The sequence below is a fragment of the Oncorhynchus clarkii genome, chromosome 1, assembly GCF_045791955.1.
Source record: "Oncorhynchus clarkii lewisi isolate Uvic-CL-2024 chromosome 1, UVic_Ocla_1.0, whole genome shotgun sequence".
NCBI lineage: Eukaryota > Metazoa > Chordata > Actinopteri > Salmoniformes > Salmonidae > Oncorhynchus > Oncorhynchus clarkii.
Genome location: NC_092147.1, coordinates 66,076,445 through 66,104,210, shown reverse-complemented (window position 1 = coordinate 66,104,210; position 27,766 = coordinate 66,076,445). Strand labels below are relative to the sequence as shown.

The 27,766-nt window shown below is 44.3% G+C and overlaps 1 protein-coding gene across 1 annotated transcript; it reads left to right on the top strand.

Moving 5' to 3' along the window:
- The first annotated feature begins 14,654 nt into the window (after nucleotides 1–14,654).
- On the top strand, nucleotides 14,655–26,669 carry LOC139410594 (synuclein-like). Its single transcript, XM_071155897.1, has 5 exons — nucleotides 14,655–14,994; nucleotides 20,146–20,187; nucleotides 20,346–20,473; nucleotides 24,211–24,249; nucleotides 25,065–26,669. Exons 1-4 carry the CDS (start codon nucleotides 14,874–14,876, stop codon nucleotides 24,247–24,249), a joined length of 330 nt encoding a protein of 109 aa, XP_071011998.1. The 5' UTR covers nucleotides 14,655–14,873; the 3' UTR covers nucleotides 25,065–26,669.
- Nucleotides 26,670–27,766: the final 1,097 nt, after the last annotated feature.

Below are 27,766 nucleotides of genomic sequence, written 5' to 3'. Positions count from 1 at the left end.
TTCCTTGGGAATTGTGGCTATAACTTCCTTGCTGTTAGAGATAAACTTGTGCAACCGAAGTTTGCCGATGCTGCAAAGCTCTCTTGCTTCTTTCACCAGCTGGGCCGCTTCAGCTTCAGACGATACGCTCGTCAACCCATCATCAACATAAAAGTTCCTTTCTATGAACTGGATAGACTTCTCGCTGAAGCTTCCTCGTCCTTCGGCAGCAAGATGTACATAGTTGGCGCAACCGGGAGATGAAGCTGCGCCGAACAAGTGGACCTTCATACGATACACTGAGGGTTGAGACTCTAGATCTCCGTTCTCCCACCAAAGGAACCGTAGATAATCTTGGTCTTCTGCTTTCACATGAAACTGGTGGAACATGCGCTCTACGTCACACATGATTGCAACTGGACCCTTACGAAAACGACAAAGGACGCCCAGCAATGTGTTTGTCAACTCTGGACCGGTAAGGAGATGATCATTCAAGGACGTCTCTCGAAATTTAGCTGAGCAGTCAAAGATGACTCGTATCTTCCCAGGCTTTTGTGGGTGATAAACCCCATGGTGCGGGATGTACCATGCTGGATGCTTGTTAATTTCCTCTTTAGAGACCTTCTCAGCATCTCCACAAGCTATGGTCTCTTCCATGAATGCTGTGTAGTCCTTGTAGTACTGCTTGTCTCTCCTTAGCCTCCTTTCCAGGCACTTGAGTCGGTGAACTGCACATGTTTTATTGTTCGGCAGATTGGGTCTTTCTTCCTTAAACGGCAGCGGCATCTCATAATGTCCATTGTCCTTGCGTCTGATGCCCTCTTTCATTTTTGTCAGGAACCGGATATCCTCTTGAGATATGAGGTCCTCTTCTGCAGCTCTCTCGTTGAAGTCAGATTCAAGCGTCTTGATAATGTCCAGTGTTGTGATTACCTCTCTTACACGTGTTCTACAAACATAGTGTACTTGATTTGTGAGGTTGGAAGAAGATTGAAGGCTTGGCATCACCTGTCTAACGATAACCCGATGACTCACTCCAATAGGGTCGCCATAGTCGATACATGGATTTCCATAGCCGACTATGCTCCAGCCAAGATCTGTTCTCTGAGCAAAAGGCTGATTTCCCTTACCAGACACAATTTCTCTTGGAAGGAGAGCCTGGGAGCAGTTGTACCCAATTAAGAGACCGACATCACAGCTCTGTTGAGGAGCAATCTCCTCTGCAATGTGTTCAAGATGAGACCATGCTCTTGCAGTCTCTGGAGTAGGAATATGATCTCTGTTTGCAGGAATAAACTCTCTCGAGTAGGTCGTTGGCAGAGGGATTTTCTTCTCTAAGTAAAACCCTCTAACCTGCAAACCAGACAGCTTCTGGCAGGGCACAATGGTATTCCTTGAAGCCATTGTAGAGAGTTTCAGTTGGACTGGCTCCTTCCTTGTATTGAGAGCCTTTGTTGTCTCTTCAAGGATAAAGGTGGTGTCGCTCTGGGTGTCAAGAAGTGCATACACAAGAACTTCACGATCTGGCTCACATTCCATACTGGAATGATTGTGGAGGTGTGAGTGTTGTTAATGTCCCTTACGACTCTGTTAGATATGGCCTCACTTGACGCTCTTGTCCCCTTATCTCGTGGGGGCTCTGTCTTCCTATCCCTTAACCTTTCTTTAGTACGATCTTCGTGCAGGCAGGATGGATGCCTCCTCTGACACGTGTCGCAGGTATTCCTGTTATCACAATCTTTCGAGTGATGCCCAGGCCTTAAACAGCCAAAGCACAATTTATTCTCTTGAACAAACTTCTGTCGCTCTGCGGTGGGCTTATCCATGAACTTCCAGCATTTGTGGAGACTGTGACCTGACTTCTCACAGAAGACACAACTAGTAACAGTATCTTTCTCATCAGAGTTAGTTGCTAATACCCTTGCACCGGGGCTTTGAATCCTTGGCGTCTTAAGTTTTCCATCTTCACTTGGTTTCAAAGCATGAAGGGATGTTACAGGAAGCAATCTTGGCTTCTCTAGTGAGAAACTTCACAAACTGACTGAAGCTAGGAAAGATCTCTGTTTCTTCTAAGATGTCTATGACCTTTCTATTCCATCTTGAAGTTAGCCAATCTGGAAGTTTAGCGAGGATCTTTTGGTTTTCATTACAGTCATTAAGCACCTCCAGGCCCTTATTCTGAGACATAGCAGCCTCACAGCTGCGAAGAAAGTCTACAAGGTCTCTAAGTTCCAGACTGTCCTTGGATCCTATCTTAGGCCATGCATTGAGCTTATCTCTGAAGGACTTGGCGATGAGGAATTTGTTTCCGTACCTTTCTTCAAGAATGGTCCATGCAGCATAGTAGGCTGACTCTGTTCCTAACATAAAGTAACTTTCGATGGCTTTCTTGGCAGGCCCACCAATATATTTTCTCAAGTAATATATATTCTCAGTTGCTGGTATGTTCTTCCTGTCTATCAGAGTCTGAAAAGAGACCTTCCAGTCAGTGAACGAGAGTGGTTCTCCATTGAATGTTACTGGTTCTGGTATGGGGAGGCGGCTTTTTTGTCTTGGTGCCATCTTCTTGTTGTGTGCTTGTCACAACATGTTGTGGTGAGAGACTGTGAATTGAGCCACTTCTGTGCATGACTTCTTTCACAGATTTGCAGTTAGAGAGTAGTTCTCTCTTCTCGTCCTCTGAGTTTTCATCTTGCTCATACACTTGCATTTGCGCCTTGGCAGCATTTAGTTTCTTGAGCACTTCTAGGCGCTCTAACTCTCTACGCTTGTCTTCTAGCGTCCTTCGTCTGGCAGCATTTTCTACCTCTAACTTGACTCGCAGCCTAGCTTCTTCTAAGCTGCGTTTCACAGCCTCAGCTTCTTGCTCAGCTGTCCTCTTCTTATCTTCATCTTCGAGTCTCTGAAGCTCTTCTAGTTGGCGTTCTTGCTTAACCATTACTTCTAAAGCTGCTTGGTTAGCAGCAACTTCCGCCGCAGCCTCTTGTCTCTTGACAGATGACACGCTTGAGTGTCTGGAGTTGACCTTTGAGTTGCTTTGAGACTGGGAAGAAGCACTTGAGGGCTGATAGTTGAGACTTGACTTATGTGAGAGTTCGGACATGCACAAGGAATTGCTGTCCTTCCAGTGCAACTCTATTTGGTTACTTTGACCTTCTTTCCTGCCTTTTTAAATGACACCTTAGTCTTGATAATAGACATTGTAACTGCTTCACAAGTATCAACTCTGCGTCGTATATCGTTGTCGGGAATGTCGATTTGACGCAAATTTACATAGACAAGGTTTAGCTCTGTAGAGGTATGGCTAATCTTGTTTAAGAGGTCTTCTAGTAGGTCTTCAGAGCAACAGCCTGTCAGTGACAGTTTTGCTTCCTTTACCAGAGCCTTCCACTTCTCATAGCTGACCCTGAAATGATGTTCAAGCTGTCTCCACCTTTCGTCGCGCAGTTCTCTGCCCTTTTCAGTTAACCTGCGGACCCTCTCACCTTTTCGTGGCTCTTGTTGTGCTATCTCATTAGCAGCCTCTGTATCATCATCCACTGGCCGAAGTGACTCCACACCTGTCTGGGCCTCTTCTTGCTGTTCTGTTTGTTCTGATGAAGGCTCGAAGTTTGTGAGGTGTGGCTGCAGCTGCTCAACTTGACCCACCCCATCTCTATCACCTTTAGTGAAACTACCTCTTTCTGACATCAAGTCAAATCAAATCTAGGTAAGGTTGGGATAAGTGAGTAGATAATTTATACTCCAATTCACTGTAATTTAAACCTTAGTACGTGGTATAAACATGTATAATGCTTGTAACGAAGGCTTGAACAAACACCTTACCAAACAATTACACTATTAACTTCACACAGAAAACATTTCACACAGAAACATTTCGTCTCGGAGTTGTGTTGTGTCTTTCCCTTTGCTGTCCAAGAACAGACAAATCTCCTCACGAAGCTCGAAACATCTTTGAAGCACCTTTCCCTGGCTTAGCCATCGCACCTCTGTGTGATAAGGCAAATCACCATGCTCCGTTTCTAACTCCGTCAGAAATGCCTTGAACTGGCGGTGATTCAAACCTTTGGCTCTGATAAAGTTAACTGTGCGCGTGATGATGCTCATTACATGCTCCATTTTCAAGGCTTTACCGCACAACGCTTCCTGGTGTAGGTCCCAAGGCAGAACACCTCTTCATGTAATTAATAGGTGTACGTGTAAAAGATCTGCGGGCTGCCGGCTTGCTGCGGGCCGGTTCTAATAATAAATCAAGATCATCCCAGGGGCCGTAAAAAACCTTCTTGCGGGCCGGATGTGGCCCGCGGGCCTTGACTCTGACATATGTGGTGTACACTGACCCTTAATGTTTTGTAACTATATATATATATATATATATATATATATATATATATATATATATATATATATATATATATATATATATTTTTAGTAAGTATCAAATAATATTTTTCCAGTAATACACATACCAGCGATACATTAAGATAGAAAGAGCAAATGCATAATACCAGAGTCTTTATGAAATAGACAACTATCTCCAGTCCTTACGAATTGTAATCTTAAAGTCTCTTATTAGCTGTTCACAAGGCTAGGACCACCTTCAAACACCTTGACTTGTACTTGCGTGTCTGACTTTCCTGTTAGTCTTGAACTTATGTTGCCTCACGATGCTTCCTTATGTGGAGATTTTCTTCTTAGTTTGCATGTAGGTGCAAAACTCTTATCTGGCAAATGACAGACATTCTTCTTTCTCTCTTGCTCGTGAAGAGCATTGAGTTCTCACTGTAGCTCCCTTCAGTAACCACGAGCACAACCGTTCCTTGATTTTAACTGGCGGCTTTATTCTGTAGTTTTAGTCAGAATTATCACCTTCCGTGAGAACTATAAAGTAAATGAAAAATACTGTTAAGCACACTCTTACAACCTTATCTTAGTGTGACTTATTAGCTTGGTATAACTCTGAAGTGCTTACATACATAACAGTTTAACCGGCGTTATAACGGGTTCAGATTAAACACATGAATAAAGGAAAAAATACCTCATTGGCTGCTTATTACAGAAGGGAGGAAATCAAACTTCACACTTATTATTCCTGGCATGAATTCACACTTCATCCTAACATACACTCTTCAACTTTTATGAACTACACCCGATGACATGAAAACTTAGCTAACGCAGCGCAGGATTGCCTTCCCTCCATAAGTGTGTTGCTACAATAAGGATCCCCGTTACAACAGTATTAGCTACGTAGTTCCGCTTGTATTATCATTTCCCCCGCACAGCGGACACGTAAACAATTCAAACAAAAGACAACGACATAACCTGTAAGTCTAACTGTCAGTTACAATGTGGACACCAAGGAATTTGAGGCTCTCAGCCTGCTCCACTATAGCCCTGTCGATGAGAATGGGGGCGTGCTCGGTCCTCCTTTTCCTGTAGTCCACAATCATCTCCTTAGTCTTGGTTGAGGGATAGGTTGTTATTCTGGCACCACCCGGCCAGGTCTCTGACCTCCTGCCCATAGGCTGTCTCGTCGTTGTTCGTGATCAGGCCTAGCACTATTGTGTCGTCTGCAAACTTAATGATGGTGTTGGAGTCGTGCCTGGCCATGGAGTCAAGGGTGAACAGGGAGTACAGGAGGGGACTGAGCACACACCCCTGGGGAGCTCCAGTGTAAAGGGGTATGATTAGTCCAAATGGCCCAACTGCTAATGTCTGCTGCAACTGCTGGCCCAACTGTTAATGTCTGCTGAAAGATCATAATTTAACTAGATTTACACCATATTTTCATAACTCTTTCATTGATAGCCTTTGTTTTGTTAGACTTAGGGGACTGATACAGTCCATTGGATGGATGTATCAGTCTCCATGTGCAATACACTTGGCCCGTAACAGTGTGCAGGCCTATGTACTGTAGTAAACCCTAGGTGAGGACATCAGACAGTGGCATGCTTCAACCAACCACCATGTGTAATTTAGCACCCCCTTGCTAATAGGTCCTCTCTCGGCATTTAATGAGGGGGAGGTCACGTGCATGGGTCCTATATTGATGACCCTCCATGCGCCTGTTTTGTTTTCATGACAACAGTGACTCAAAATACATCAACCCAACCCTAACCCGGACAGCAAACTTTTACAGGGCTTTTTAACTACATGATTGACCCCCCCATTCTTCTTCTTGGCAGTAACAAATCTACACAGCAGATGTGTTAGTAGCAAATGATTTGTTATGTATCTTGGACACGTTAACAATAGGTTTTCAGGCAGCACTCCAGCAGTCATTCACCTTCAGGTTTTTGGATAAAACAGTGGTCGTCACACTAAGATGTACTGTATCACAGCTCTATCCTCCCTCTCCTCTCTGAAGGGCAACCTTTTTAACTGAATCAAATCAAATTGTGTTCGTCACATGCTTTGTAAACAACAGTTGTCGACTAACATTGAAATGCTGACTTGTGGACCCTTCCCAACAATGCAGAGAGAAAGAAAATGGAGAAATAATAGAAAAGTAAAACACGTAATAATACATACGCAATGAGTAACGATAACTTGGTTATATAGTGCGAGTAAAGTATTACTTTATTAATCCCAACTTGGGAAATCGTTTTATCACAGCATGCATCATCAATGACTTACAATGACAGAACATGTCAAAATGACCAACACATGGAAAAAAAATACACAGGATACCAGTACCGAGTCGATGTGCAGGGGTACGATGTAAATTTAGGTATGTAGATACACTGAGTGTACAAAACATTAGGAACACCTGCTCTGTCTATGACAAACTGACCAGGTGAATCCAGGTGAAAGCTATGATCCCTTATTGATGTCACTTGTTAAATCCACATCAATCAGTGTAGATGAAGGGGAGGAGACAGGTTAAAGAAGGATTTTTAAGCCTTGAGAAATGGATTGTGTATGTGTGCCATTCAGAGGGTGAATGGGCAAGACAATATTTAAGTGCCTTTGAACGGGTATGGTAGTAGGTGCCAGGCACACCGGTTTAAGTGTGTCAAGAACTACAACGCTGTTAGGTTTTTCAAGCTCAACAGTTTCCCATGTGTATCAAGAATGGTCCACCACCCAAAGAATGTTCATCTAACTTGACAACTTTGGGAAGCAATGGAGTCAATATGGGCCAGCATCCCTGTGGAACGCTTTTGACACCTTGTAGAGTCCATGCCCCGACGAATTGAGGCTGTTCTGAGGGCAAAAGGGGGTGCAGCTCAATATTAGGAAAGTGTTCCTAATGCTTTGTACACTCAGTTTGTGTACACACGGTATAACTAGGAATAAAGTGACCGATAGTAAACAGTAGCAGCAGCGTATGTGATGAGTCAAAAAAGTTAGTGCAAAAGGGGTCAATGCAGATGGCTAAATAGTTAACCAAATAGCTACCCGGACTAACTATTTAGAAGGCTTATGGCTTGGGAATAGTAGCTGTTCAGTGTCCTGTTGGTTCCAGACTTGGTGCATCGATATCGCTTGCCTTGCGGTAGCAGAGAGAACCGTCTATGACTTAGGTGGCTGGAGTCTTTGACATTTTATAGGCCCTTCCTCTGACACCGCCTGGTATAGAGTTCCTGGATGGCGGGGAGCTCGGCACCAGTGATGTACTGGGCCGTACGCAATTCCCTCTGTAGCACCTTGCGGTCGGATGCCAAACAGTTGCCATACCAAGCGGTGATGCAGCCAGTCAAGATGCTCTCAATGGTACAGCTGTAGAACTTTGAGGATCTGAGGACCCATGCCAAATCTTGAGTCTCAAGTCTCTTGAGGGGGAAGAGACGTTATTGTACTCTCCTCACAACTGTGCTGGTGTGTGTGGACCATGATACATCGTTAGTGATGTGAACACTGAGGAACTTGAAGCTCTGGACCCACTCTGCTACAGCACTGTCGATGTGAAAGGAGGCGTGCTTGGCCCTCCATTTCCTGTAGTCCACGATCAGCCGCTTAGTTTTGCAAATGTTGAGGGAGAGTTTGTTGTCCTGGAACCACACTGCCAGGTCCCTGACATCCTCCCTATAGGCTGTCTCATCGTCATCGTTAATCAGGCCCACAACCGTTGTCATCAGATCTTAATGATGGTGTTGGAGTCATGTGTGGCCATGCAGTCGTGGGTGAACAGGAAGTACAGGAGGGGACTAAGCACGCACCTCTGAGGGGCCCCCGTGTTGAGGGTCAGCATGGCGATGTGTTGTTGCCTACCCTTACCATCTGGGGGCGGCCTGTCAAGAAGTCCAGGATCCAGTTGCAGAGGGAGGTGTTCAGTCCCAGGATCCTTAGCTTAGTGATGAGCTTGGAGGGCACTATGGTGTTGAACGCTGAGCTGTAGTCAATGAACAACATTCTCAGATAGGTCTTCCTCTTGTCCAGGTGGGAAAGGGCAGTGTGGAGTGCAGTAGAGGTTGTGTCATATGTGGATCTGTTTGGGCGGTATGTGCATTGGAGTGGGTTCAGGGTGCCTGGGATGATTGTGTTGATGTGAGCCATGACCAGCCTTTCAAAGCATTTCATGGCTACAGATGTGAGTGCTACGGGGTGATGATCATTTAGTCAGGTTACCTTGGTATTCTTGGGTACAGGGACTATGATGGTCTGCTTGAAACATATATGTATTACAGACTGCGTCAGGGACAGGTTGAAAATGTCAGTGAAGACACTTGCCAGCTAGTCAGCGCATGCTCTGAGTATGTGTCATGGTAATCCATGTGACACTAGTCGGGCGGGAGGGTGTGGGCAGCGATCGGTTGAAGAGCATGCATTTAGTTTTACTAGCATTTAAGAACAGTTGGAGGCTACGGAAGGAGTGTTGTATGGCATTGAAGCTCATTTGGAGATTTGTTAACACAGTATCCAAAGGCTCAGATGTATACAGAATGGTGCCGTCTGCGTAGAGGTGGATCAGAGAATCACCAGCAGCAAGAGCGACATCATTGATACATACAGAGAAAAGACTCATCCCGAGAATTGAACCCTGTGGCACCCCCATAGAAACTGCCAGAGGTCCGGACAACAGGCCCTCCGATTTGACACACTGAGCTCTATCTGAGAAGTAGTTGGTGAACCAGGCAAGGCAGTCATTTGAGAAACCAAGGCTATTGAGTCTGCCAATAAGAATGAGGTGATTGACAGAGTCGAAAGCCTTGGCCAGGTCGATGAAGACGGCTGCACAGTACTGTCTTTTATCGATGGTGGTTATGATATCGTTTAGGACCTTGAGCGTGGCTGAGGTGCACCCATGACCAGCTCGGAAACCAGATTGCAAAGCAGAGACGGTACGGTTGGTTTCGAAATGGTCGGGGATCTGTTTGTTAACTTGGCTTTAGAAGACTTTCGAAAGGCAGGGCAGGATTTATATAGGTCTGTAACAGTTTGGGTCTAGAGTGTCACCCCCTTTAAAGAGGGGGACGACCACGGCAGCTTTCCAAGCTTTCCAATCTCAGACGAGACGAAAGAGAGGTTGAACAAGCTCGTAATAGGGGTGGTAACAATTGCGGTGGATAATTTTAGAAAGAGAGGGTCCAGATTGTCTAGCCCAGCTGATTTGTAGGGGTCCAGATTTTGCAGCTCTTTCAGAACATCAGCTATCTGGATTTGGGTGAAGGAGAAGCGGGGGCGCTATGGCAGGTTGCTGCGGGGGGTGAAGAGCTGTTGGCCGTGGTAGGGGTGCTGTGGTTCTCAACACAGAAGTGTTGTACTGTATCTGAAATGCTCCACTGAATACAAAATACATAAAAGGTGACCACATGGTGGGGAGAATAGGAGCTTTTTAAGATTTAGCAGACATTGTCTGTAGGTCATCTGACACATTCTTTATGCCAAAGCTGAATCCTAATGAAGGACTTCAGCTCCTTTCAGCTCCCGGATAAAGCACTAAATAAACTTCAGTTAGTGCTAAATACGGCTGCTAGAATCCTGACTAGAACCCCAAAATTTGATCATATTACTCCAGTGCTAGCCTCCCTACACTGGCTTCCTGTTAAGGCAAGGGCTGATTTCAAGGTTTTACTGCTAACCTACAAAGCATACATACCTACACGTACGCTACAGTCACAAGACGCAGGCCTCCTAATTGTCCCTAGAATTTCTAAGCAAACAGCTGGAGGCAGGGCTTTCTCCTATAGAGCTCCATTTTTATGGAATGGTCTGCCTACCCATGTGAGAGACGCAGACTCGGTCTAAAACCTTTAACTCTTTACTGAAGACTCATCTCTTCAGTGGGTCATATGATTGAGTGTAGTCTGGCCCAGGAGTGTGAAGGTGAACGTAAAGGCTCTGGAGCAACGAACCGCCCTTGCTGTCTCTGCCTGGCCGGTTCCACTCTCTTCACTGGGATTCTCTGCCTCTAACCCTATTACAGGGGCTGAGTCACTGGCTTACTGGTACTCTTTCATGCTGTCCCTAGGAGGGGTGCGTCACTTGAGTGGGTTGAGTCACTGACGTGATCTTCCTGTCTGGGTTGGCGCCCTCCCTTGGGTTGTGCCGTGGCGGAGATCTTTGTGGGCTATACTCGGCCTTGTCTCAGGATGGTAAGTTGTTGGTTGAAGATATCCCTCTAGTGGTGTGGGGGCTGTGCTTTGGCAAAGTGGGTGTGGTTATATCCTTCCTGTTTGGCCCTGTCTGGGGGTATCATCGGATGGGGCCACAGTGTCACCTGACCCCTCCTGTCTCAGCCTCCAGTATTTATGCTGCAGTAGTTTGTGTCGGGGGGCTATGGTCAGTTTGTTATATCTGGAGCTGCTGCTCCAGTTTCAACTGTTCTGCCTCCGGCTATGGAATCCTGACCTGTTCACCGGACGTGCTACCTATCTCAGACCTGCTGTTTTCAACTCTCTAGAGACAGCAGGAGTGGTAGAGATACTCTTAATTATCGGCTATGAAAAGCCAACTGGCATTTACTCCTGAGGTGCTAACTTTCTGCCCCCCCCCCCCCCCCCCCCCCCCCGACACCTACTGTGATTATTATTATTTGACCATGCTGGTCATTTATGAACATTTGAACATCTTGGCCATGTTCTGTTATCTCCACCCGGCACAGCCAGAAGAGGACTGGCCACCCCTCATAGCCTGGTTCCGCTCTAGGTTTCTTCCTAGGTTTTGGCCTTTCTAGGGAGTTTTTAGGCTGGGTTTCTGTACAGCACTTTGAGATATCAGCTGATGTACGAAGGGCTATATAAATAAATTTGATTTGATTTCAGCCTGCGGTGGATGTGGAGATTGTGGACATCCATCACTCTCCTTGTCCTGGTCTATAGGCCTTGCCTCCTGCTGCCACTCCCAACATGGTCATGTGCCATGGCACATGATAGGGAAGGGAGGGTGTAAAGAGGGAGATATTTCACAGACAGTCTCATGATCTGTATTGACCACTGCTCTTCTGACCATCGTATCACTCCACCCCTTCCTGTAGGGCGGGTGATCTGCTATCACAGCTACCCATAGGAGCTGATCCACTATGCATTCTCTCCTTGTTATACGAGAAGTGAGCTCCTCTAAAAATAGCCCTGCGCTGGCCCTTAGCCAATCCGAGGAGAGACTGAGGCTGCAGGGAGGAGGGAGAAAGGTGGCTGGAGGAGGCTGGTCGGGTATTGGGGCTGCAGGCAGGCTGCCATGTTGTCTGCCTGCTAGAGGTTATTCTCTGAGTCATGCTGTTTTCTGCCCAGGATTCAGGACACAAGGGGATTGAGGCAGCTGCAAATCTGGGACTGTGCAAGGTGTCTGGCCAACAAACCCGATCACAGGGGTGAAACGTCTGCCTTTTTCAGCTTGTTCAGGGTTGAAATGGACGACTCCAGGGCAACCGAACGGACAACAAACTGATTTTCAGCAGAGATAATGGTGCAAAAAATGATCCAATTATCACTCTCCATTTGCAGCTCTTCATTAATTTTCCAATTGGCCACTTACCCTGAATATAAATATCATCTGGGAAGATATTTTCTCACATTCTAAGTGCTTTATCTTGTTACATATTAAGGGATAATTATTTTCAATTGTATAATATTTACCTTTTAATAATATGAGGTCGCAAATGGAGCTAGGGGATGACCCCCCCCCCACCCCCCCTTCTGTGCCACCACTGTGTATCTAAGGCCAAAGCAGTAGTAGGCTGTATTGTAAAACCCATTATTACAGTGTAGGCAATCTACCATTTCTCATTAATAGATGAGGTCATTGGTTGTCTGAATGGGTCCATAGAACCATTTCATTACTCTTGAGGTTGGTTCCTCTTTACACTCCAATGGACATCCACACCCCTGGGACTAAAACGCTGGGTCTCCGATTCCCTCTCATCCCAATAAGCCCTAACACAGCATACTTTAAGTCCCCAATCTCCCATACACCTGACCTCAACATATTGTATCACTCTCTTAGCCCCTCCTTTCCATGTGATTCTCATTCAATGTCTGTTTCGTTCATACATTCACGTCACATGCATCGTACAGAGAATCGGACATTAATCAGCTTCATTAGTAATACCATGCTACCTCAGGATATATCCCCATCCTACTTTCCTTACTGATACAGAGGGGAGTGACACGGTGTCTGGATCTCTATTTCCTTACTGATACAGAGGGTAGTGACACGGTGTCTGGATCTCTTTTTCCTTCCTGATACAGAGGGTAGTGACACGGTGTCTGGATCTCTTTTTCCTTACTGATACCGAGGGTAGTGACACGGTGTCTGGATCTCTATTTCCTTACTGATACATAGGGTAGTGACACGGTGTCTGGATCTCTATTTCCTTACTGATACCGAGGGTAGTGACACGGCGTCTGGATCTCTATTTCCTTACTGATACAGAGGGTGGTGACACGGTGTCTGGATCTCTATTTCCTTACTGATACCGAGGGTAGTGACACGGCGTCTGGATCTCTATTTCCTTACTGATACAGAGGGTGGTGACACGGTGTCTGGATCTCTATTTCCTTACTGATACAGAGGGGAGTGACACGGTGTCTGGATCTCTATTTCTTTCTGGATAATGTTGAGTGGAGACGAGTGCAGCCGACATCAATAACAAGTTGTGTTTCTCTGATAGAACATCAAGTCATGATGACCATAAACCCTGTTGTTTGAATGTTTCCCTCAATGGCACTACAGCACTCTCCTTATAGAAAGTCCTGAGCTTTATTAAACTGAAGCACACGTACATATACAATGATACTACTGTATATTTATTTAGCTATATCTCTAAAAATACTTTATCTGCACCACCATTTAGTATTACCATGAGTTTGGATAGCTTTTACAGGTCAGGCAATCTAAAGGGCTCTCTGCCATTCACTTTGATGTAGAGTGGGGGGATGCTGTGTGTATTGAATGGATGTGCTTTAGCAGCCATGTGTAACTAGCTTCACAAGCGCTAATTATAGCTCTGGGCTTCATGATGGGGTGGCAGGGTAGCCTAGTGGTTAGAGCGTTGGACTAGTAACCGGAAGGTTGCAAGTTCAAACCCCCGAGCTGACAAGGTACACATCTGTCCATTCCCCCTCCCAGTCCTCTTGCTACGAGAGATCGAAGTGGCATCTCAATTTCCAGGGAGAAACCTGCTTATCAATGTACGAGTGAGTGTGGTGTATATACAGATGTAGGATCTTAATTTGACATATATTGTCACAGCGAGAATAATCCTGCAGCAACAGTATTTGAATATTTGGTCCATAATGTTGCTTGATCAGTGGTTAGGCTTTTAGCTGGCCAAAAATAGGCTACATGAAAAGTGCAATACTGTTAATATAACCAGTGAATTTATGTCAATCAAGAAGCTCATTTCCAGGAAAATTCTCAGCAACAAAACAGTGATCAAATTAAGATCCTACATATGTACGTACCTGCTATGAATTATGCATAGTGGGATGTACAGTATGTACAATACAGATGTAGGATCTTAATTTGATCACCCTGTTGCAGGAGAACATTCCTACAATGCAGAACATGTTTTACTTGTAGTTTACTAGAGGTTTAAAAAGGCTTAAGTTTGCAATTTCCACTTTGAAATGTCAGACTTGATTTTCCCTCACAAAATTTTTTTTCAACCCCTACAAAAAGTACCATTAATTCTAATCCACATAATAATTCACATTTCCTGTTGCTGGAGGATTATTTTCCTGCTGTAGCAAACTGGCTCAAATTGAGATCCTAAATCTGTATGTTCGAGGTGCTGCTGACTTCATAAAATGAATTTTCATGGAAATGGGCAATAAAGTGTAAGGTACTGTATCTCATTGAATCATCATATACTGCATTGTATCATATCAATATATCAGTGCCTGTATAGTATATTGTTGAGGATGGCAGGTTGGTGAATCTTAAATGTCGTGAGGGAGAGCAGAGAACTGCAGTTTTGGTGTTGAATAAAATGGAAAAGGTGTCATTCCAGGGTTGACACACAGATAAATCCAGTCTTGAATAATCCACTAATCCTATTTGTATTTGCCTCTGTGTGCACGATAGCAGAAGAAATGGGGTAGGTATCATAACTGAGAAATGCAGCAGTGTCTTGTGGAATCCATCTCTGCATTTCTGCTCCTCACCCACTTGCTCTCTTTTTCTACCTCTTCTCTCCCATCTCTTTCCATCCCTCTCTCCCAGCCTCTCCATCTCTCCCCCCCCCCCTCTCTCCCTCTCATTCACTCAGCTGCTCTCCTTGTTGAGGGTGTTCCAATCTGCCTCAGCAGTACAGATCAGTCCAGCCCGCTCTCTCATAAGAGCAGCGCATAAACGTACGCTCGCACACTCACACACCCAACACGCAGAGATACACACTCGCAGGCACGCTCACACACACAGACGCACACGCAGACAGGCACACCGAGCAACCTAATCTACCAGCTCCAAGACAGAGCCAGCTAAAAGACACAGCCCCATAACAGCAGACCAGCATGGATGCACTGAAGAAAGGATTCTCAATTGCCAAGGAGGGCGTCGTGGCAGCAGCGGAGAAGACCAAGGCAGGGGTGGAGGAGGCAGCTGCCAAAACTAAGGAGGGAGTCATGTATGTGGGTGAGTACAGGAGTGGTGATGATGGTGAAGGGTGTGGAGGATAGACCGAGACCTATAGTACATCACAGTTTTTATGTGGGATAATCTGGTTTTCGTTTTGATCCTGTGACGCTTGCCTGCTGTGCTTGTTTTTTGATGGGTGAGTGCACGGGTCTGTCTGCGATGTTTGAATAAAATGGGATCCACATCCAGGCAGTGCATGTGCTAAATCTTACTCGTGATGGAAACATAGATACTGTAGAGAGCTGGAGGGAATTTAGAACAAGGAAAAAGAGAAAGATGACAAAGGACCGAAGGAGAGGGGCAAGAGAATGGAAAAGAGCAGATAAAAGGGGCAGAAAGGTAGAGGAAGATATTTATTTATTTGCACATGCCTCAAGCACAAGATGTTCTAATTTAAGAGGGAAAAGTCTGGTTGAGCAGTACTGAGGTATTCTATTCATTATGTAGTGGATATTGGCCAACAAAATATTGTCAATAATATTTATGGTCATATAAATTAAATGCAATCTCCTATCTCTCTACATGTGACACACACACATTGTAGAGCAGGGGGAGGTGACTATAATATTGCTCAGTGTTATCAAGCTGAATAGATGTGTGTTTTTTCACATATTTAGATGGGTGTGTATGTGCTTGTTAGGTTGTATGTGTGATAGTACAATATGGTGCTACCGGGGTGAGAGGGAGGGGTCTCTGTATCTGCTATGCCACCCACCCACCTGCCTGTCTGTCCGCTCCAGCAGTGAGATTTATCATGGGCGTCTCGGAGCGTGACTAATGCAGCTCGCCCCATGGTCAGAACCCCCCCCCCCGCCAGCCCAACCCCACCCAACTCAGCACAGGCCAGTTCAACAGCCCTGAGCACCACTAACACATACAGAACACTGAGACATTGAGAGAACACTGACACATTACAACACTGAATCATACACAGATTCATACAGAATGCTGAAACATGACTCTGTCACTGTCTCTGTTACAGCGATGACAACCTGGAGAAGAGGAAAGGGAAGGAGAGAAAGAGGGCAACGATAAACAAATGAATGAAACATTTGAGTCATCTGATTCCTGGTTTAATTTCCGGTAAAAGGAGGGGAGAAAGGGAGAGAGAGAGAAAAGAAAAAGAGATCATGAGAATGAGGTAACGAGACGATGAATGAATGGGTGGCGTACTCTCAGATTCCAATAATTACAGTTTCTCATTCATTGGCTGTCAATAAGCAGAGACAGAGGAGGAGGCTGTGGGATAATCCTTATCCATTAATCCAAAATCATCCCCACCACAGGGGATCCACCCTGTTCTGCTGAAGGACCTCGTGGAGCCATTCAGCCACAGAGGGCAGGGCCCATCACATTTCACTGGTTTATTGATCTTCACAGTGCTGTAAAGAGATCATCTGACCTCTAACATTACTGCTCAGTCATATCTTATCATCAGCTTCATTTTTGTCTCCTTTTTAAAATCTTTGTCGTTCTCTCCTCTTTGTCTGAAAGCCAAATGCAGCGTACCAATCCCCCCCCATCCCTGTCAGTGTGAATCCCTATATACCCATCCAAATTCATCACTGGACTTACTGTGGCTGGGACAGTCAGATCTGCCTTTCTATGATCAAACAACTGTCAGTCTTGAGACAGTGGCTCTCCTTCACTGCCTGCATCTCTTCTCAGTGAGCGATCCTGACAGACAGATAGCACTGATAAGTGGACTGTGGGGTGGTGGTGGGGTGAAGGAGGTGGGGGTGGCAGAGATTGGAGTGATGGCTAAAAGAGTGGCAGCATTCTACTCCGGAAAGGCAAGTAGATATGCACACACAGACAGACAGCCATGGAGAGAGCCCAGTGCCCTACCAGGGGAGCTAGCTGCGGGGCTAAGAAAAGAGGGAGTGCCCTGAGAGTGCGGTCGGAGCAGTGGAGCGTGCTGAGCGTACTGACACACAGCAAAGGCCCACCAGGCATCATGCACTTTACTGTCTGAGTCATCTACGGTATGAGAGAGAATGGATTAGGATTTTTTTTAAAGAGGAGAACCGTCTCAAATCCCCCCTCTGTGTGTGTGTGTGTGTGTGTGTGTGTGTGTGTGTGTGTGTGTGTGTGTGTGTGTGTGTGTGTGTGTGTGTGTGTGTGTGTGTGTGTGTGTGTGTGTGTGTGTGTGTGTGTGCGCGCGCGCCCGATGCTCAGCTGCTCCTGGGTGGGTGGTAGACAGTCACGAGGCGTAGTGCTACAGGATGGTGAGTGTGTGGAGGGGAGGGAGAGAGGTAAAATCACAGATGAGAGGTCAAAGTTACCTTTGTATGTATGCACACGTAATCATCCCATTCTGTTTGGATTGTGCCGCTCTCCATTCAGCACCACATTCACTTAGCCATTTTGTTCTCCTTCCCTCTGGTCTCGCTTCCTCTTCTGTCTCTGACAGAAGTGTCATCTTATCATAGCAGGATGTGAGGAAACTCTAGACTACGACGGTGTAAATTAATCAGAGAGAGATGCAATGGAACCCACCTCAAATGAGCACCCTAAACACATAATTGTTGTGCAGAGTGGCGTTCATGTGATGCTAAATATCTCTCTCGTGACAGACTAGACAATTAACTTGCCAGCGTCCATGTGAAATCTAGTTCTGGGTGCAGACATTACTACATACAAAATCAAAGATCCTATCACGTTCTTATGAGACAATGAGGTGCTGTATTTCAGTTATCTTCGCTCGTAATCACTCTAACATTGTGTTTTGTGGGTGTGTAGTCATGTATTATAGTATCAGTATCTACCATCTTAGCTGCAGGGGAAGTATTTGTAACCACAGATTGTTCGATTCCTCACAAAAACTGACCATGTTACAACGTCGATAGTTGCTTGGCGATATTACCTCCTCTGTATTGATTAGAGCATTGACAATACAATAGCCTGGCTCTTGTGTCTGTCTGTGTTCTACATAGGACAGGAGGACTTTAGCCCATGGCAATTTCTACATCCCCAGTACTAAATTAGCCCATTGTCGTGTAGGGAGTACAATAACAATGACACGCTTGACAAGAGAAATGTGTTTTTGTGCGGGGACTGGGAGGGACTTTCAAACACGTCTCCCGGCTCAAAGGGTCAGAAGGGAGAACAGAGCAAGGCTTGTTGTGTTGGTGATTTGAGTGGGAGGGAGGGGGAAACCCACTCCAATGCTCCATGCCAGTTGTTTTGAGGACGTTGAGTGGGTTTGGCTGGCCAGCAGGACTCGACCCATACAGTTCTGTGTCTGGTGGAATGACTGACCTTTTCTTCCCTCAAGGACTCTTTGTGAGGCAGAGATGGGCTGAGCTCCAAAGGGCCCAGAGAGAATGGGAGAGAACAGACAGTACTGGACCAGCTGAGCAGAACCCATTGGTCTTTAAACAGACACCAAGGATCTGGCCCTATAAAATAACCATGAGAGAGGGAGACTGTTTCTGTGCCCAAATCATTAAGTATTGAAGTGTTAGGGAAGCCTGTAGATGTTGATCGGGCTTGTACACTTCTCTACATATTGATTTGGACAGTTAAGGTAAAACTTTTAATTTAGCTCTGTACTCATTTTGGATTTGCGATCAAATGTTTCATGAGTCGGCAGTACAGAATGTCACCATTTCTTTGAGGGTATTTTCATACATATTTGTTATTTAGATATGAAAGCATTTTTATGTACATAGTCCGAGCAAGGCAGTTAACCCACTGTTCCCCGGGCGCCGAAGATGTGGATGTCGATTATGGCTGTCCCCCGCACCTCTCTGGTTCAAAGGGGTTTGATTAAATATGGAAGACACATTACAGTTGAAGGCATTCATCGGTACAACTGACTTGGTATCCCCCTTTCCCCTCCATTTGAAAGTGTTTTAAGTATTTGTACAAAAGAACGTATGTGTATTAATTCCTAGCACGCAATGATTACATCAAGTGACTCTACAAACTTGTGACTCTACAAACTTGTTGGATTCCTTTACAGTTTGTTTATATGAAGAATGATGAGTAAGAAAATTACAGAGGCATACATATCATACGCCAGAAAATGCTAACCTCCCCAGTTATTGGTAATGGTGAGAGGTTAGCATGTCTTGGAGGTATGATGTAAAATGCTAGCATCCCCTGTTATTGGTAATGGTGAGAGATTAGCATGTCTTGGAGGTATGATGTAAAATGCTAGCCTCCCCTGTTATTGGTAATGGTGAGAGGTTAGCATGTCTTGGAGGTATGATGTAAAATGCTAGCCTCCCCTGTTATTGGTAATGGTGAGAGGTTAGCTTGTCTTGGAGGTATGATATAAAATGCTAGCCTCTCCTGTTATTGGTAATAGTGAGAGGTTAGCATGTCTTGGAGGTATGATATAAAATGCTAACCTCCCCTGTTATTGGTAATGGTGAGAGGTTAGCTTGTCTTGGAGGTATGATATAAAATGCTAGCCTCTCCTGTTATTGGTAATAGTGAGAGGTTAGCATGTCTTGGAGGTATGATATAAAATGCTAACCTCCCCTGTTATTGGTAATGGTGAGCGGTTAGCTTGTCTTGGAGGTATGATCTTTGTGCCTCTGTGACTTTCTCACTCATCATTATTCATGATTCCTTCATGATTATCTGTAATCATGGTAGCATTCATGTAGAAGTGATCAGAAACATATTCTATTCTTATTTACAATAAAAGTGACACAATACATTACTTACCATTCATTTCTATTGGGCACAAAATAATCTGAAACATAACCAAAACTAACTGCAAATGCATCCAACAAGTTTGCAGGGTCACAAGCTTGATGCAGTCATTGGGTGCTAGGAATATGGGACCAAATACTAAACTTTGTGTATTGTATGAACATACCCTAAAATAAAAGGTGACATTCTGTACTCTTGCCTCATATGAAACATCTCAAATCCAAAATGCTGGAGTATAGAGCCAAATTAAACGTTTTAGCTTCACTGTCCAAATAAATTGGTAGTGGATGGTATAGTATATTGTACAAACTTGGTGTCCTTACTGAGCTATTCCATGTTATCAAATGATTTTGAAGCTGCATTGATGGTGGAAGGGGTGAGTTACCCCCCATCCAATGTTAAGCTCTTTGAGTTTGATAAACGCTATTTAAACATAAATCATCTACCTCTTTTTAAGAAGGTTGTTTCTCTCTTTTACAGGGAACAAGACAAAGGACGGGATGGTAGCAGGTGTGAACACAGGTCAGCGCAACACTACCCACAGAAAATACACTGCATTACATTTCTAACTATACAGGGGTCAGACTCACACAGGTTTTTTCACATACCAAATTCTGAGGAGAAACATTGGTCCAAGGACAGAGTATGACAACTCCCTGTCCCCTGTCCCCTTTTCCCAGTGGCCCAGAGAACAACTGACCAGGCCAATATTGTCGGGGACGCAACGGTCGCCGGGGCCAATGAGCTGTCTCAGCAAACAGTGGAGGGGTTGGAGAATGTGGCAGTGAACTCCGGATTGGTGAACCAGGTGCGTCACATCCTGCCTTTTCATATTGTGAAGATGACAAACTCCTTTCCTCTACAGGGAACTGTGGGCTGGTCGGTTAGAGGTGGTTGAATTAAAGCCATATACAGTTATAACAAGGGTTGCAAAGCTATCGGTAATTAACAGGTCATGTATGGTAACTTTGGTAAATTATACTTGAATAACGTGTACCGAATGCATTAGTTTATAGTATTCATTTTTATGTTCTATACATATGAGTCCATATTGTCCATGTGTTTCTAGTGGATAGACTGTAGGGTTCAAGAGAAAATAGCCTAATGAATGAGAAAAGCATATAATCAACAATGGCACTCTTCTAACTATTGTCTTTTTTCACAACTCTCACCAGTTTGACCCCACAGCCTGGTTTGACCCCACAGCCTGACTAGACATAACAGTACATATAAATCCGGGGACATTCAAATTAGTAAGATATGTTACGTTTGGTATGGTTTTATAAGACCCAAAACGCTCTGAAGTACCCAAAAGGGCCACTAGATGTCATCTGATAAAATGTCATATTCCTTGAACGTTCCCAAAATTCTGGTAGTTTACTGGTAAACTTCAAAAGTTTCCAGTATTATACCCTCCCCTTTGCAACCCTAGTTATAACAGAGTTGAGATCAGCCTTGGGATTCCAGGAAAGGAGTCTTCAACATGTCCTTCTATCAACAATCTAATCCTGGTCAAAAACACTGATTGTTCGAAGTTGACTTGTGTGCAAATTTCTTGTCAGTTATAAGGAATGCTGAGTTAAAGGATCAAAGCCTACTTGGACCTTTTGTGTCTGTGAGTGTTGTTGGTAACTTGTATTGTTTCTTCTCTTTCCACCCATAACTGGGGTGTCTGGCAGGAACAGGGACAGGAAGAAGCTGTAACTGAGGTGGCTGGTTCTGGTTTGGAAGGGGGGTGTGGTGGAGAGTTTAGTAGAACAAACGAATGAATGAATGCACTGCATGATGCTTGCTGCCTTTATTGCCTTGTGATTGAAGCACCATGACTTTATATGCAGTAATTAGCCGTCAAGGTGGATGCTGGCTGGTAGGCTACAGTGGTGTTTGGGTGCTGGTTGGCTTGAAGGAGGACAGATGGATGTGCGACTGCTCAGCTCCAAATGAGTCAACATTTCCTCAAGCTGCGAGTGTATGTTCACACTGGGTAGAATTCCAACCTACGTGAAACGTGGGGATATGGAACGTTCCTTTTCATGCACTTTTCTCTCTCTGCGTTTTCTGACCTTGAATTTAAGCATGAGAATAGCATGCTATTCAAACGCTATTAGTTTGGGGTGGAGATGAAATAAATGCAGTGTGTCTACAGCTACACCCTATTCTGACCTTGACTTAATTCCACCATCTTTACGCGCAAGGAAACCACGAATAAGGTCTAGCGAACCTGCCGGGTCCATGTGGAAAAAGTATCTCCTTTATTTTTTTCCCCGATTAGAAATAACACCATTCTACATGCTCTATAATTTACAACTTGATAAGAGGTCAATGAGTAATGCGTTTGGATAAGGGAATTATACATAGAAATGACACTTGTCATGTGGCAGAAAACTGAACGTTATCAACTTTCCCACAGTAAAGTTTAAGAAACGCTGTGCCATTATGCAGAATTTGTATGGCCTTCTACCTTGCAGAGATGGGCACTCTCAAATGTCATGTATTTTTATTTTTGGCATTACTACGTCTTAATTATGTTAAATATTAACCACTATCAGTATCGACCGTCTGCAGGCCTAATAACCGCATATCCAACTGCCAATTTACTGTTAGTTCTCTTCAGTTGGTATAGCCAGCATTATCAGTCCATTTAATTACATTGTTTCGTTTACCTTCATTTGTACACTATTCTTCCTACATTACCATGGGTTGAAGAACTGAATGTGGACATTTTCAGAAGGAATCAAACCACCTTTTTTTTTTTTTTGTGCGTAAGGCTCTTCAAACCTGTTTGATTCAAAAATAATTTCCTAACCCTAAAATAATTTACAAAATGAGTCTTTTTTTTAAATCTACCAATTGGTGCTGAAACTAAGACGAACATGCATATATTTAGATGGCTTTCCAGCAATGATCTCTAATATTCGGAACCCTTTCTCTCTATATATTCTAGTGTGTCTCGAAAAAATCTAACTTAAAAAGGTACATCATATTTAAAGGATGGCTTAAGATAAATGTACTGAAAACCCTACTGAATGAAAACTCAATGAGAAGATCTGTTGGCCAGCAAATGGGTTTTTAGCGATTGAATGAAATTTACTCAGAGCGCGCAAGGTTTGCCACACCTGCAGAGTCTGAATATCAAATACAAGAGAAGTGTGTAGGAAAATAATACATTCCCTAAATCTGAATCGGCCCCATTGAGAAAAAAAATTGCAAGAACACAAGCCCCCAATCCCAAATCATACAATGAATTCAAAGGAATACAGACCATTGAAAATGTTATGAATTTAAAAGGTAGAGTATAGATCCCTTTCAAATATGACATTGATGAAGGTTAATTTAAAAGCTGCTCGCCAGTATGTTGTGGTCATTTGTAGTGCAGTAAAGATGGCGGTGTCCCCGCTACATTAACATGCTTCTCCTGCCTCTGACCCAGCAGGCTGGGCTCTATGGCTGCAGGACAGATGGAGTGTACTCTGGGACAACATCTTTGTTTGTTCGCAGCATATTGATAGCATTACTTAATTCCACTCAATTGAAATATGTTCTTTGTTCTTGTTTGTGGGTGTGGGTGAACATGCAGGCATGCGTGAGTGTACGTATGCCGGTGTGCGTGTGTGCACATCTGTGTGTCCTTTCTTCTTTCAGGCTCTTTGTAATATAAAGCAAGATCCATCTGTAATTAAATCCACAGCCCTAACAATCTCTCCATCGCTCCTCACCGCAGCAGGCAATCAACCCCCTTCCTTTTTCAATCTCCCATCGCTCCATCTCTGTCCCGGCTCTATTATATGTTCATTTTCAAAGGCACTAAAAAGCCTTTTGTAGGAGAGTACAGTAGAGGCAAGGTCAGAGTAAACAACCGTAGACATACGGAATATGGCACAAATCATCCTCATTATCACATTTTCCGTCACTGTTATAGAATGTGGTAAGGACATGATTGCGGCATCTTCTTGCTAGAATTATTACCCACCGGTTCTAATCAGAGGAATAATTATATTGGTGATTGAGCTCATAATTATTCCCACAGCAATAACATCATATTAACATTTCTATAACCAAATCAGGGAATATTGCATCTGCCATGAATAATCACAATCAAACTCCACACCATTCACCAAACTAATATCCTAATTCCATGCCAGGAGTCAGAATTATAATTTCTACCCTAATACAGATGATTGCCATGGTAATTGTTGGGCATTAATCAACTGTGGAAACTATCAAGGATCTTTTCTCCTGAGTGCCTGAGCCCCTGATATCTCAATTAATTGTCTGCCATTGAAGCCATAACTACCCTACTAAAGAGATGCCTGTGCATGTCGATTAACCAGAACCGTGGTTTGAAAACACTAACATCTCTCTTTCTCTCCAGCTTAACCCTCCTCCAAATCATTACTCACATGCTCAGCTGGAGATTACATCAGAGGAAGTTGTCATCACCATTCTCCTCTGTAGCAGCATGGGCGGCTGCAGAAGTAGTAGTAGTAGAGATTATGTATATATTAGTTCTCTTGCTAATCCACTTTCTTTGTTTGTGCCACACAGGGTGACTTCTCACAGGGAGCTGAGCAGGCCGGACAGTAGGTGAGTGTGTGTTTGTACTTGTATGGAGGGGGTTGTGTGTGTGTGTGTGTGTGTGTGTGGTCATATTTATGTGCAAGTGTTTACGTATAGTCAGGGAGCAAGGTGGTATATCCTCTTGAAATAGCGATATGTCAATTTGATGTGCTTGAGGCAGTCCTAAAATTGCTGTGACATTTGATGCAGTATCCAAATAACAGCAGGCAATCTACTAATATGTAAAGGTAAAGCCTTTAACTTAAGGGCCATGGCAAAAAGCCTCAGCGCACAGAGTCAAAATGGACATACAGTGACAGATATGGGGTTAGATGTGAGGTATGGGGTTAGGTGTGAGGTATGGGGTTAGGTGTGAGGTATGGGGTTAGGTGTGAGGTATGGGGTTAGGTGTGAGGTATGGGGTTAGGTGTGAGGTATGGGGTTAGGTGTGAGGTATGGGGTTAGGTGTGAGGTATGGGGTTAGGTGTGAGGTATGGGGTTAGGTGTGAGGTATGGGGTTAGGTGTGAGGTATGGGGTTAGGTGTGAGGTATGGGGTTAGGTGTGGGGTATGGGGTTAGATGTGAGCTAGGGGATTTTTTTACACCTGGGTATCAGTCAACCATATCCTAATGCAGGAACTACATGTTCTCATATATTGAAAGCACACCTCTTAATACATGGGGACTGAAAATTAGGGTGGCACCAAAGATGCCAGATAATCCACTACTCTGCCAAAACGCACATGTTGGCAAGTCCATTTTGATGAATACATCTGCAGCAGAAATCTGTTACTTCTGCTTCTCTCACTCACAATATTTAAAATGTTCTTTCTCTCTCTCAGGAGTGTTGGTCCTGACCTCAGTGATTAGCAGCGGTCTCCCTCGTCTTCTGTTTTAGAAGAGCTGCTGCTTGTCCTGCGTATCCCATCGTCACCCAATGGGTCCTGGGGAACCTTACTGCCCCCAGCGTCTCCTCTCTGATGCTTTCTTTGTGTGAATCGATGGAAACAACAACAAAAAATCAAAAAGATCCTCCCCAGCCAAAACAACCCTCAACCATAAACACTCTACACATTCCTACCCTAATGCCTTTACCGTCCATATACCTCATCCCCGACATTTACCCACCTTACCACTGTGACCATCCTCACCCACCATCCCCTGTGCCCACTCAAGATCACCTTACCACACATACAGTACACACACGCATATACACCACAACGTTGAGAAAGACTTCTCAGAACAATATATATTTTTTTCTCCCCAAGAGTTTTGGAAATGTGAGACTTACTGGTAGTGTTCACGCTGTCAGCTAACGTAACACCTGTACTTATACTGTAGATGTACTTATATCAGTGTATGCTTAAGTCAGGTTTGTTGATTAATATGTGTTTGAAGCCTGTGTATATTTAACCCCTTGTGTCTTAATGCCTGACATCCCCTTATTATGACAGATCGGGGTTCAGGGTCGGAGTGAAAGTGGAGTTATGGGTTAACAGTATCATATTGTCTGTTTTACTCCCCATATTCACATGACCGATCACGTTACCCAGTCTCACACCTTCAATGGGGCTGCAGTACATACAGGGAACTATGTATCTCATAAACAGATACTGTCGGGTGTTTCCAGCTGTCTTTCCACTCAAACCTGGGTCTGCAATTATAGCGTTATCAAAGAGAGAACGGTTACATCGGGAGTTTGCAATGGCCTTTATAATTTCACTAGTTGCAATGAAAGGCAATAAATAAGATCTGTTGAGGTGTTTTTGCATGTGATCAGATTAAAGATAAAGTGCCCAACAGATTCAGTATGTAGGCCTACCTCAGAAGTGGATGCAAGTAGTCGCCAGGTGAAATACCTTGACATCAGTGGTGGCTGGTGGGAGGCGTTATAGGAGGATGGGCTCATTGTAATGACTGGAATGGAATATATGGAACGGAGTCCAATGTGGTTTCATGTCATTCCATTTATTCCATTCCAGCCATTACAATGAGCCCATCCTTCTATAGCGCCTCCCACCAGCCTCCACTGCTTGACATCCCATACATCTGGTCTCAGAGGAAACAAATCTCTCTACCCATTCGTCATGCTTTTACTGCTCAGTCATACAAGACACACCTCCTGTCACTCAACAATGTGCCCTGGCCCCTCCCCTGTGTCTGCTCTCCTGGCTAAAACAGGTCTTTTAAACCATTACAGTGTTTGCCCTTTGAAGCCATCTGAAACGAGACTGCATGTTGCCTTACTAACAACCAGACACATACTCAGACACACATTCATTGGTACTAAAAAACAACCTCACAAATTAAAATGCACATATCACACATTTATCCAAGAATTAAAGGTGACACACATTCACACAGACATGCAAATATATGTTGGTATCAAAGCAGACTCTTTTATAAACAGTACAACTGAACTGAAATAAAAATGTTTAAATCCAAAATACTTTTTTTCTGTTTTTATTATCTTTCACTGTGGCATAATAATTTCCTGAGACAATACCAAATTGAGGCAAACATACCTAGACTGCTCATTTGAATTATTTACACTTTCTATTGCATGATATTCTTGGCTACTCCTTTATTATTCTCAGCCCACCCACCCCACACACATCTGTGCAGTGGAGCATAATTACTGCCTCTATAAATAATACCATACAGTGTAAACTGGATGATCATTCTGCTATTCTATTGACTTGCTGGCTGCTGTGCTGATCTGCAGAGAGACCAACAGCAAAGGAGCAGTGGCAGCAATAGACGTCACACGCTCTCCCAACTGCCACCTGGTGTTGAGTGGTGAAAGCAGAGCGCTTGGCTTTTGTTAGTAACAGCCACAGAGCTACAACTTATTTAAACCACATGTCCTGCACTTCCATTTGCATCAGAGTGATTCGCCAGGGATAGGAGAAGAAGCAAATACACCTTCACCACTCAAAGCATGAACATATACCTCGAACATGTGTCATACAGTACATAGACAGGCACATACGGATGGAGGAATGGACACACTCGTGCACACACAAGGAGGCATGGACACACACGATGCACTCACGTTTAAACATACACTATACAGTTTATTAGGTACACCACCCCGTTCACAAAAAATGTCCTACAGTGAATTATGTGGCCATGACTTGCTGCATAAAGCAGGCAGACAGGCGTTGAGGAATTCAGTTACTGTTTGAGAGAACGTTAGAATGGGCAAAACGAGTGACCTAAGCGACTTTGAGCGTGGTGTGATCGTCGGTACCAGGCACGCCGGATCCAGCATCTCAGAAACGGCCAACCTCTTGGGCTTTTCATGCACAATAGTTTACCAAGAACATTGCAAGAAGCGGCTCCAGTGGGCACCCGATCACCAACACCGGACAATTGAGTGGAAAAACATTGCCTGGTCCGACAAATCCCAGTTCCTGTTGCGTCATGCTGACTGTAGAGTTAAGATTTGGTGTAAGCAGCATGAGTCCATGGACCCATCCTGCCTGTTGTCAATGGTACAGGCTAGTGGTGGTGGTGTACTAGTGTGGGGAAGGTTTTCCTG